General features: G+C 39.0%; 1 protein-coding gene across 1 annotated transcript in view; it reads right to left on the bottom strand.

The window, feature by feature from the left end:
- LOC137967960 (26S proteasome non-ATPase regulatory subunit 3-like) overlaps positions 1-12,500 on the bottom strand; it is a 46,376-nt gene that overhangs the window by 918 nt on the left and 32,958 nt on the right. The window contains exons 12-15 of the mRNA XM_068814561.1: positions 3,943-4,072; positions 3,017-3,079; positions 2,539-2,631; positions 1,736-1,786 (exon numbers count right to left, since the gene is read on the bottom strand). Coding sequence (XP_068670662.1) covers positions 1,736-1,786; positions 2,539-2,631; positions 3,017-3,079; positions 3,943-4,072 — 337 coding nt within the window. The remainder of the gene's footprint in view (positions 1-1,735; positions 1,787-2,538; positions 2,632-3,016; positions 3,080-3,942; positions 4,073-12,500) is intronic.

Genomic DNA, 12,500 nt, shown 5'->3' with positions numbered 1-12,500 from the left:
GCCACTATTGGTTTTGGTTTCACTTCTGATTGGTTGAAAAAGTGGCGCGAGAACTTTGAACCAATCACTGAGTGAAGTAATGCAAAACCAAAGTAATTCTCTAATTACTTTAACCAAAGTAATTCTCTAATTACTTTCGACACTCTTTGAAAACCACTCTAATTTCGTGATAACTCCAAGTCGTTTGGAATGGAAAGTGTTTATCAACATTGCGGGAATAAAATTGACATGAACGGTGTGGTTGTTTGGGAAGAAAATTAATAATATTTCGTCAGGTTCTCACGTCCTCTACAAAACCGTAGGTGGCTCAAACCAGTTTCAATACTTGAAAGAAACCTTATTAGAAGGATTGACACTACATTAACACTTTGTCACTTAACAGCGATGTTTGGTACCATATCAAACACCAATTATTGCTGAAAAAGATTCGGCTTTTTTCGTGACGTAAAAGTTACCCTGGCAACAGGAAAGCCCCGCAAAAAACACCCCATCTTTTGGCTTTAGCTGGTCATATCTCAAAAACGAACTCGGTGCCCCCCTCCCCCATTTTTGAAATGTAATCGGCATGTCAGAATGAAACTTTCTGCAAAGTTTAAAAAAAATTATGTGCAGCAGATTCAGAGCCACCTTAAATAATTGAAAATTTAAAGTAGCTCTGAATCCACTTCACAAAATTGTTTTTTAAACTTGACAGAAAGTTTCATCTTGGCTTGCTGATCACTTTTGTGCAATAAAAAATTGGGGTCACCGAGTTCGTTTTTCAGATATGATCAACAATAGCCAAAATATAGGGTGTTTTTGCAAGGCTTTAATGTTGCTATGGTAACTTGTTAAGTCAAAACAATGACTGCAATATGTCCAGCAATAGTTGATATTTCACATGTTACCATAATATTGCTGTTACATGATAAAGTGTTGTAGTGTCAATCCTTCTAATAACAAGGTTTCTTGAAAGTGTTAAAAGTGGTTTGAGCCACCTTAAAAATTAAGGCCGGTTTACACGGTACGATTTGTCGGTCCGATTTATCGCCCGACGGCGTCGGAGCGCAAATCTTGAGTGTATTTTGACAGCCGATGAACGACCGTTTCAAGGAAATAAAAATCGGCTCGATTAAAGAAATTTGTTGCAGTGCAACAGACCACCATGTCAATCAAAGGGTATCCGAGTGGGTAATGCGCATAAATACTTAAAAGTTAAAGCCTTCAAAATGGCGAATACTGAAAGGACAACGTGAAGATCTTTTGAGGAAATCTTACACGGTTTACACAATTTACACGGTACGATTTATCGGCCCGACAAAATCGGCCGACAAATCGTACCGTTTAAACCGACCTTAAGTCAATTCACGTCGTTGTCAGGACGAGGAGGCAAAACGCACGTGAAGGGTGTACAGAACCTTTATTTTTGTTCATTAAAGTCCATTGTTTTGTGGCGTTTTCGTAGCCGTCGTCGTGGTCCTTGCGTAAGGTCTCTATTATTGTGACAACCCGAGCGTTGGTTTGGACAGAATTGAATCCGTGATCCCCTGCCCCAGGGCCCCAATAGCCACCTTGCGCGATTCCCGCTTAGGCAAAACTGTCATCTCCACGTTTTTGACACGTCATACCATGCATAACAACATATTATTTGATTGGCTCTTTCGATTGTTTCGACCAAAATCCACCTGAAAAACGCTAAAACATTGAACTTAATCTCGCGCGTTTGGGTTGTTGGCAATGATATTTAATTACCTACCTCGAGTGATTCCAAATTCTTGCTGTAGGACTTAGGTGGAAAACGCATGGCCTGTGTTAAAACAGAAACCGCTGTTAGTAAATCAATTTAATTTTTTTTGTTTAACGTAAAGGAAAAAAAAAAAAAGAAAAAAAGAAAAGCATGACGCGAAGACGCCTTTTTCTAAAGGACTCGCACCCCAAAAATGTACTAATAACCATGCAAAGAAGTGTTCATTTGGCATGTATTGATTCATCTCGTATCGACTCGCGGGCTCCTTTACGTGTTGCTGACAATTATTTGCATTTTAAACAGTTTAAGGAGAAGGACTCTAGTTACCTTCCATCTAATGGGTGAACTTATTGCGTTCGATATTTAGGAAAACGTTATTTGTTATGTTGGGTATCCTGTGCATAGGGCGAGCTTTAGAAAGTTTTTTGTTTGCGTTCGTCTGCTTTTTCAGCGCCATCTTGAATTACGTCATACGTGCACGCCCATTTCGGTTTTGGTAGGTCGTATGCGCAAATGATGATCGCGCTGCTGTGAAAAAGAAGTTGAAGTGAACTCGGAAATGCTCAACATGTCAGCCTGAATGCCAATGTTACCCTTCTCCCGTATTGTCGAACGCACTTCAATAATTCGTGATTACTACTCTTGTGTCATAACGTAGGACTTTGAATTGCACCTGTTACGCTACATCCATAACTGGATAAAGGATTTCTTCTTGCTCACTCAGGGTAGATAAGCAAAAGCGATGCAGAGAGGCTCGAAAAGAGACAGGGTTAAATGTCCACTGAACTCAGTATTGAAGACTTGTTACATACCCTGACAGACTGATTATAAAGGTCTAAACAGAAGCTCACTCGCTGATGGAAAGCTCCTTGAGGTTCGTTGGTAGAGTAAATGTCAACATTTTCCTGTAACGACGATTGAGAACAAGAAGAAATTATTTTAAGGGACAATAACAGCAATTTTAAGATATTAACCTTAGAATTAGGTTGCATAGCATGCTCGAAAAAGATAAGTCAAAGAAATGATTGTCACAAGTAATTCATGGACTGCTAATTCCACGATAATTCATTGACTTTGAAAGCACTAAACAAGCAAACAAAAGACGGATCGTAGTCGAGTAAGCTTTTTTTCAGATGTTTGTCTAAAAAGGACAAAGAGAGAAATCAAAATAAAATGTGAAACGTGTTTTCACAACTGCCACGCGGAAGCCAAAGAGAGAGTTGAACTAAAAAAGCTACAATAACCTCACAGAGTTCCCATGTTGTACAAAAGACCAAATTTTCACAATACCTTTGACTGTACGTGCCCCTTCTCATGATCTATCGTGGCATCAATCACACCATCACGAATTGCCTAAAAATTTTTTTACCGCAATTAATGTCAACTAGTTCATAGGATACACGCTTTAATTACTATGTTCTGTTTAAAAATAACTTACTGCAGAGTTTCTTAATAACCTGGAAGAGAATTTAAAAGCTTTCACGACGCGAAGTAAGTGGACTAAAAATGAATTTGTTTTCTCCTTGAAACACAAATTTAGATCCAAGCTAAGGGCGAAAGGCAAACGTTTCACTGAAATTGTGTTCTGGTAAAAACAAAAAATAAAATAACAAGGAGACTCGGTGTTGAAAAGGTTCTAAAAAAAAAACTACATTAGAAAAGTAAATTGTAACTTCTGGTTTACTCAAGACTTGACATTCACTAATTTGCAACCTCGTTTTGAACTTTGGTTCATCATATTGAATGACCTTTCAAAACAGAAAGTTACGATTTCGAAAGTTCTAAATCTGAAAATCACGAAGTGTGATGCAAACTGCTGCTTGACAGTAGTTATTTCCTGTTTAAGATAAGATCGCCCACACCTTCACATGTTTCCATTATATAGTTTAATGCAGCAGTGGTAAAATTGCTTCTAGTACTATTAGTAGTTGTACTGTAACATGCAAAGGGTACTTATCATGTGCCAAAGCAGTTAGCTTGCAGGACCATCAAAAAGAAAAGAAACATGCAACACATTCTGTTTTTGACAAATATGGACATTATCGAAAAGTGCACCGATAACGTGAAATGATTTCACATAAAGCTCTCCTCTTGGTCTGCAGTGTCAGCCGTCTCCTCGCCCAAACCCGCCAAAAAGATGCCTGGCGCTCGAGAGAGACGTCAAGCCCCCTTTTTGGGGTATGGCTGACACTTAAGACTAACCGTACTCTCTTTACCTTGGCCACAATAAACTCCGCATCCTCGGGGCTGTCCAACTGCAGTTTCAGAGCAATATCAGTCAGTGAAATGCGCGAATAAGACAAGTTAATCATCCTGACACCAGCCTTGATCACATTGTGTCGCAATCTGGAAAACAAAAACATCAAAAACAACGGCATTAACAATGTTGAACGAGAACCTCATGTAACGATATGGTGGTTGCTATGGTTTTTATCTTTCTCAAGAGGCCAATACCCTTTTAATTAGTGAGAGGGATAATGAGCTCTGGCTCCGACCAAGGAAGTCAGCAATTCACTGGCTCTACTGGCCATTATCAGAAAATAATATTCGATCATTTCGTGGTTTCAGTCAACACATTTGTCAGGGCAAAAACGGTTCAAATTACACTAAATGAATTACAAATTTCGTCAGTTTGAACCGATGCAAGTCCCAAAAGTGATTTACCCAAAAGCAGGGTAAATCTGATATTAATTTTATGCAGATTATTTTATAAAGTACATGAAACAGATTCATGAAGAGATTCATAAGAGAATCCTAATCTAATGAATGATTGGAGCGATTGGAGAATCTCGGCCACTATTGTATATGAGATTCACTGTTTATAAACAATTCTTTTGATATTCAAATTTGCCAACCACAGAACAAAGGAATCCTGTGTTTCGACAGCCAATAAACCTCTAGTTGGCACATAAATGACAAGAGGTGAAGTAACGGTGAGTATCGCTATTCTTGTAGCGGGCAAGGCATACAACAATAGACCCTATTCATATGAAAATTAAATGGCCGGGTATTCTGCAATCTTGCCAATCTTGCCTTAGCGCACCATCTTGAATAATTGGCCTTTGTGTAATTACATTGGGGTGGAGTGATTGGAGAATACCCGGCCACTATTGTATTCTTCAGTACAGCAGCATTCTTCCATTGGGAGCTTATTTTAACGAATGAAATGATATGTGAAGTGAATCATACATTGAACTGCGGACATGGAATCAGGGGAAACTATGATCCTCAGTTATGAACGCAATTTTTAGCAATTGCGTAGAGAAGCCTTAAAAATTCAGGAGTTCAAACCCCGTTGAAGTCCTGAAATTTTCAGGCTTATGAACGCAATTGCTAAAAATTGCGTTCATAACTGCGAGGATCTTAGCCCCTTCACCTGAAGTATTGAAAGCTTTGAAGGAAACACATCTTCCAGCTGCTGAGGTCATAGTGCTGGTGCCGCGGTCGCCAAGCATATATGCCATGACCCAAATTTTTGATGATGATGATACAGATGGAATCCTGTTGGTTGACACCAGCAATGCGTTCAACCAAATGAATAGAGCTGTCGCAATGCATGACATCAAGATAACTTGCCCGAAATTGTCTATGTATATCATCAACACGTACAGAAATCATCCCTCTAGACAGTTCATCTGTAGGGGAGATGAGATCTTATCCCAGGAAGCGACAACACACGGTGACCCACTGGCCATGCCATGGTACGCGATCAACACATCCATCATGATTCAGAGCCTAAGAGCGAGTATACCTAAAGTTAAGCAAGTATGGTTGGCCGATAACTCGGCGGGAGGCGGCCCAATTGACCTGTTATACAACTGGTACAAGCTTTTAAGTCAAGGAGGAAAGAAATTTGGTTACCTCGTCAATGGCTCCAAAAGTTCGCTGATAGTAAAGACAAGATCTTGCTAACGAGGCCGAGTTGGTGTTTGGAAAGGAAATCAGAATGACAACGGAAGGTCAACGACACCTTTGAGCAGTTATTGGATCCCAGGAATACAAAAGACTAATATTGTCTAGGAATGGAGGGAAAAGATCGAGTTGCTGGCTGAAATCGCTAAGAGCCAACCCTGTGCCGCCTACATTGCCCGGCTTCACAAAGGACTACAAACCGAAATTTGCATATTCTATGCGAACAAATGACTCTTTTAAAAATTATGTGGAACCGATTGATGAAGCGATCAACAATAATTTCCTTCCAGTTCTCTTTGGCCGGACGGAACCGCTCCCTGATGAGCTAAGAGAACTATTCAACCTACCTCCAGCACAAGGGTGTGTGGATATACCAGACCTGAAAGCTAAAGCCCCACATCAATACGCTGCCTCAAAGTTAATAACAAGACCGCATGTAGCACCTATACGACCGCAGAAACCCTTCATGCCAGAGGGTGAGCAAACTGTGGAACACCTGAAACGACAACAGCAATCACTCAAGTCGATGGCAGCGAAATCGAGAAGAGAAGCCACTGATGCATCTCTTTCACCAGACTTGCCAAGGTCAACAATGCAAACTCGTGGCCAAACGCCGTATCCCTTGAAGAGCAGGGCCTGTCTTTGAATAAGCAACAATTTAGGGAATCGCAGCGCTTGCGTTACAATCTGCAACTGGAGGATTTGCCGAGCAGTTGCGCGTGTGGAGATCGATTCACAGTCAACCAGGGGTGGGGGGGGGGGGGGGGGGTTTTTACACAAAGAAACGTCGATGGCATACGGAACCTTCTCACGTCTCTGCTCAGCAAAGTCTACAAGAATGTCGAAGTAGAGCCCCACCTCCTACCGATCGACAACGAGTATTTGAACAAAGATCCACGGTCACAAGCCCCCTGAGGCAAGGCTTGACATAAAAGGCAGGACGTTTCTGGTCACGAGGAGTTACATTGTACAGCATTCTTTGATGTACATGTTACGCATGTGAACTGGACGTGTTATCAGAACAACACAAGCGATCTTCGAGGAGAATGAGAAAGAGAAGAAAAGGAAGTACCAACAACGAGTTATTGACGTGGAAATGGAATCGTTTACCCCCTTGGGTTTTGGCACGAACGGAGGAATGGGGAAACCCCCAGTCACATTTTCTCAGCTGATATAACACCTAATACGCTGAAACTTTGCAGGCTTACAGAAGCAAAGGTGCTCTTTCTATTTCTGGTATCAGGTTTTCATTCAGTTCAACAATTTTAACTCATTGAAATCCGCTGCCGCCATTTTGGAGAAGGGTCTTTCGTGTATTTCAGACTCGCTTAGGTTTTTGGGCGTCGCCATCATGTATAACAGGGAGTTTAAGAAACGGCAACGACAATGACAACGCAACAAAACAATACAAGGGACTTTTAACATTTACGACGGCGACGTCGACGTCGACGCAAACATCAACTGTAAACTATAACTTTAAAAAACGTAAAAAAACTAGTAAACTTTATTTTAAAAATTGACAAAATTCTACAGAAGCAAATAAAATACACGGTGTTCTACAAAACTAAAAACTACCCTAAAATCATTATAAAAACTAAATTTAAAAATGTCGGCATTCTTTGCATTAACACTAAAGTCATCTAAGTCTGCATTCTTGTGAAAAGGGGTTCTTGACTTTCGAACACTTATGTGGACTAATCTTAAAATTTCAAACGATATGCGTGTTCTAAGCGAAGATATGACACTGGCATAAGACTCGCAGTTCTTACTGGAAAGTTTGTCCGCTAGGTTGCTCAGGAAAAGATTACATTCTATAGGCCATATCCCCAATGACACAAACGTCTGTAAATTTTTCATTTTAAACTAACATTTTCTCAGCTATGCCGAAACTTTGCAGGGTTACTAAAGTAAATGTGCTCTTTCCATTTCTGGTATTAGTTTTTAATTTTAACGTAATTGAATTTCCGGCCGCCATTTTGCAGAAGGGTCTATTCAAAGGAAAACCTTAAACAACAATGACCAGAACCAGGTTTTCTGAGCCCGCGAGACTAAGCAACCCCAGCAGGTAAGTACTTCATGTATCCCTTATTATTATGTATTTAAATATAAGCTATTGATAATGTATTTCAATTATTACCCTTATATACCCATGTATACCCTTATATACCCCTATATACCTATGTATACCCTTATATACCCCTATATTCCCATGTATACCCTTATATACCCCTATTTACCCATGTATACCCCTATATACCCCTGTATACCCCTATGTACCCCTGTATACCCCTATGTACCCCTGTATACCCCTATGTACCCATGTATACCTATGTATACCCCTATATACCCATGTATACCCTTATATACCCATGTATACCCATGTATACCCTTCTATACCCCTATATACCCATGTATACCCTTATATACCCATGTATACCCTTATATACCCCTACATACCCATGTATACCCATGTATACCCCTGTATGCCCATGTATACTCCTATATACCCATGTATACCCATGTAGACCCTTATATACCCATGTATACCCATGTATACCCCTGTATGCCCATGTATACTCTTATATACCCATGTATACCCATGTATACCCTTATATACCCCTGTATACCCTCATATACCCATGTACACCCCTATATACCCATGTATACCCTTATATACCCATGTATACCCATGTATACCCTTATATACCCCTATACATAGAATAAGTATGACAAAATTGCGTCTGGGGGTTCATAGCTTGCGAATACAGACTGGGAAATACGAAAATAGAGGTGCACCAATCCCAGTAGATGGAAGAACGTGTTTAGTCTGCAATAGAGGCTATATAGAAGATGAGCGGCACTTCTTGATGTATTGCCCAGGGTACGATAACATTAGAAATGAGCTCCATTCTCTCCTTTCAACACACGATGTTGTTTTCAAAAGCCTTAATGATGAGGATAAAATTAGGTATTTACTTACCCTAGAAAACAAAAGCACTTCAAAGATAATAGGTAAATACACATATTTAATGTTTCAGAAGAGAAAAGACTTCCTAAATGCAAAATAATTAAAATAATAATTTTATACCAATTGTATTACAAGTAATTGTATGATCTTTTTAGTTAATTAGTTATTCAAGTAGATATCATCACCTTTATTGTAACGAGACCGATACCTCCCTTTGGAGAGTAAGGCGCAATAAAGATTTACTGTTTACTGTTTACTGTTATATACCCATGTATACCCTTATATACCCATGTATACCCATGTATACCCCTGTATGCCCATGAATACTCCTACATACCCATGTATACCCATGTATACCCCTATATACCCATGTATACCTATGTATACCCCTATATACCCATGTATACCCCTATATACCCCTATATACCCATGTCTACCCTTATATACCCATGTATACCCACGATCTAAGCAACAGTCACATAATCCAAGAGGAAAACATTTCAACACTCGACCAAATGGAACTAGGAACCTATCAAGGGACCCGTCACAGCAATTGCTGAATTTACTTCTGGCTACACTTCAAAACGGTCGATGAACATAAAAGCGGAAATCAACAGTAAGCTTTACTTTAATAGTCACTTACTTTCACCAGCTTATGCAAATCAATCTAGTCGTATTTATTCGACTGATATTATTCTATTAATTTTTTACGTAGTCCAACAGTTATCGTTTATTTTTTAACGTACTTTAATTTATCTAATCATTACTATTATTTCTTCAAGATGAATAATCAAAATAAAGTTTTTAATATAATTTCTTGGAATATTCAAGGCCTAAAAACTAGGCTTAAACCGACGAAACAAACCGTCTCGAATACCAAATTGAACATTAAATCAATTAAATCTAAGCTATCCAAATTTGATATTATCTGTCTCCAAGAAACATGGGCAAAAGACGAGACATTAACTTTTCAAGGGTACACAGTGTACTCAACCGTTAAAAACACCGTAAGCAGACGAGGCCAAGCAGGGGTATCGGTATTAATTCGAGACTATCATCAAAATTTTGTTTCTCGTATACACAGTGATTCCCCCAACATAATTTGGTGCCGATTACATAAGCAATTGCTTGGACTCCAGGCAGACATTTTCCTGGCTGCAGTTTATCTACCCCCACTACAATCACAACGAAAGGCAGGAGAAGACGTTATCAGTATCTTAGAAAAAGAAATTCATAAGTACTCTACCCAAGGCCAAGTTCTTTTACTTGGTGACTTCAATGCGAGAACGGGGACATTAAACGATTTCATTGAAAACGATGCGGATGACTTTTTAACAATTCATAATACCTACAATCGAGACACGGATTGCCCAAAGCGAAACAACGCGGACTACACAATCAACAAAGTAGGAAGAGAAATATTACGATTATGCATAGGAAATAGATTGCGAATTTTGAATGGCAGGTTAACAGGTGATCTCGATGGAAAATACACTTGCTATCAAACTAATGGGGCAAGCACAGTCGATTACGCACTAGCAAGTGAAGACCTTATAAAGACGATATTAGGATTTCAAGTTCAAGCCTTGACAACCTACTCAGATCATTGTCCTATCAGTCTAAAATTAACTCCCTCCCGCTCTCACATGGTAAAAGACAATGCACCTAGACAACCACTATGCAAAGCGGCACCTACTCAAAAGAACTTTAAAAAGTTTCTTTGGAAGGCAGATTCAAAAGACAAATTTCTCAGTGCATTATCCAATCCTAATGTTCAAAGATTATTTGATTCCTTCAACTCAGAACACCACGCATCAGTAGACGATGAAATCTCGCAATTTAACCAAATTATCAATTCGGTGGCCAAATCATGCCTAGCAACATCGCGGAAAACCTCTAAAACTACCAAAGAAAAGAAACCATGGTACGATCACACCTGCAGACAGTTAAAGAAACAACTGCAACAATTAGTAAAGAAAATTAACCCCAGTTCTCACCAATCACTACGACAAGATTATTTTGTTCTTAAAAAGAAATACAAAAAGCATGTCAAAATGATGCATAAAAGATACAAAAACCAAATAGTAAATGAAATTAATGCTTTACACCCAAAACATAGTCAAGATTTCTGGAGGTATATTAATCAACTTAGAAAAAGCGATGCTGTCGAAGAGGAAACCTCTGTTTCGTCAGAAGATTGGATATGTCATTATCAGAAATTATTATATGATAGCCAGGAACCGCACACCACTTTGGACTTTTCAAATGAAGATATGGACTGGGAAAACGAAAATTCACCGAATAACGACATTTTAGGGCAGCCTATTACGACCAACGAAATCCATGAACAAATATCAAAACTCAAGTTGAAGAAAGCTTCGGGTATGGATTCTATCCTTAACGAAATGATTAAACACGGACGCTATTATCTAATGCCTTCATTAGAAAAACTGTTCAATGATATACTAGACAGTGGAACATTCCCAACCCATTGGAACATAGGTGTTATAAAACCGATATATAAAAGAAAGGGTGATAAGCGGTCTCCAGCAAATTATAGAGGAATCACATTGACGAGCTGTTTAGGAAAACTATTTACATCAATCTTACAATCCAGGCTGAACAAGTTTATCGAACAACATAACATCCTCAATCCAGAACAGTTTGGATTTCGCCCAAATTCCCGAACAACAGATAGTTTATTCATCCTACAGCAACTCATTAATAAGTATACAAAACAACATAAGAAACTTTATGTTGGCTTCATCGATTATGAAAAAGCGTTTGATAGCGTGTGGCAGTCCGGGCTGATCTATAAAATCTACCAATATGGAGTTAAAGGCAAATTCTTTAAAGTCATTAAATCCATGTATTCGTCGATTAAAAGTTGCGTCAAAACTGATGAAAGCTCTATCACAGAAATGTTCTCATGCAACAAAGGAATAAGGCAAGGTGATGGCTTAAGTCCAGTTTTATTTTCATTATTTATGAATGACTTACCGCAATACTTTAGGGACAACCATTGTCCAGGAGTAATGATTGGAAGCCATTCTCTAAATTGCCTCATGTATGCTGATGATTTGTTAGTTTTAAGTCCCTCTCCAGAAGGACTACAGAAATCGATTAACGTCATTAAAAAGCACGCAGAGGAATGGAAGCTGAAGGTGAATACCAACAAATCAAATATCATCATCTTTAGTGGGAACGGTCAAACCAAAAACAAGGAAATTTTCCAATATGGTTCAGAAGCATTACCTATCGTCGACAAACAAACATATTTGGGAATAGAAATGACCTCATCTGGTCGCTATACCTACGCAAGAGACATCCTTAGCAAAAAAGCTTATAAAGTTCTTGCGACAGTGAAACGATTGTTCTCCAATTCGGATACGACCACAATTACAATTAAGAATAAGCTTTTTGATGCCCTTGTCAAACCTATACTACTATATGGATGCGAAATATGGGGACCGGAGCTATTATCATATAAGACCCATTTTGACAAAAGCACTATCGAACAAGTCCATATCAAGTTCTGTAAACAAACACTAAATACCCCATGGTACACAGAGAACATTGCCTGTAGGGCAGAACTTGGACGGTACCCTTTAAGTATAGACATAAAAGCTTCAATATTTAGTTACTCGCTTAGATTACAGCATAAAACAGTCAATCCTCTATTAAAGGAAGCCTTTCATCACGCAAAAAGTCACAGCCATTTTTTGATGTATTAAATAATGACGAAACTATACGAATGCACTCTATAGGCAATACATCAAGCCAACTACACATTAAGAATGCTCGTTCCTCCATAAAGAATCAGCTTAAAAAGGACTACATTCGAAATCGGCTGAAGGCTCGCAACAACACTTCCGAAGGCTCTAGAGAGAAATT

Source organism: Montipora foliosa, chromosome 8, assembly GCF_036669935.1.
Source record: "Montipora foliosa isolate CH-2021 chromosome 8, ASM3666993v2, whole genome shotgun sequence".
Taxonomy (NCBI): domain Eukaryota; kingdom Metazoa; phylum Cnidaria; class Anthozoa; order Scleractinia; family Acroporidae; genus Montipora; species Montipora foliosa.
Note: the sequence above shows the minus strand (reverse complement) of the source record. Positions and strands in the feature narration are given on the sequence as shown.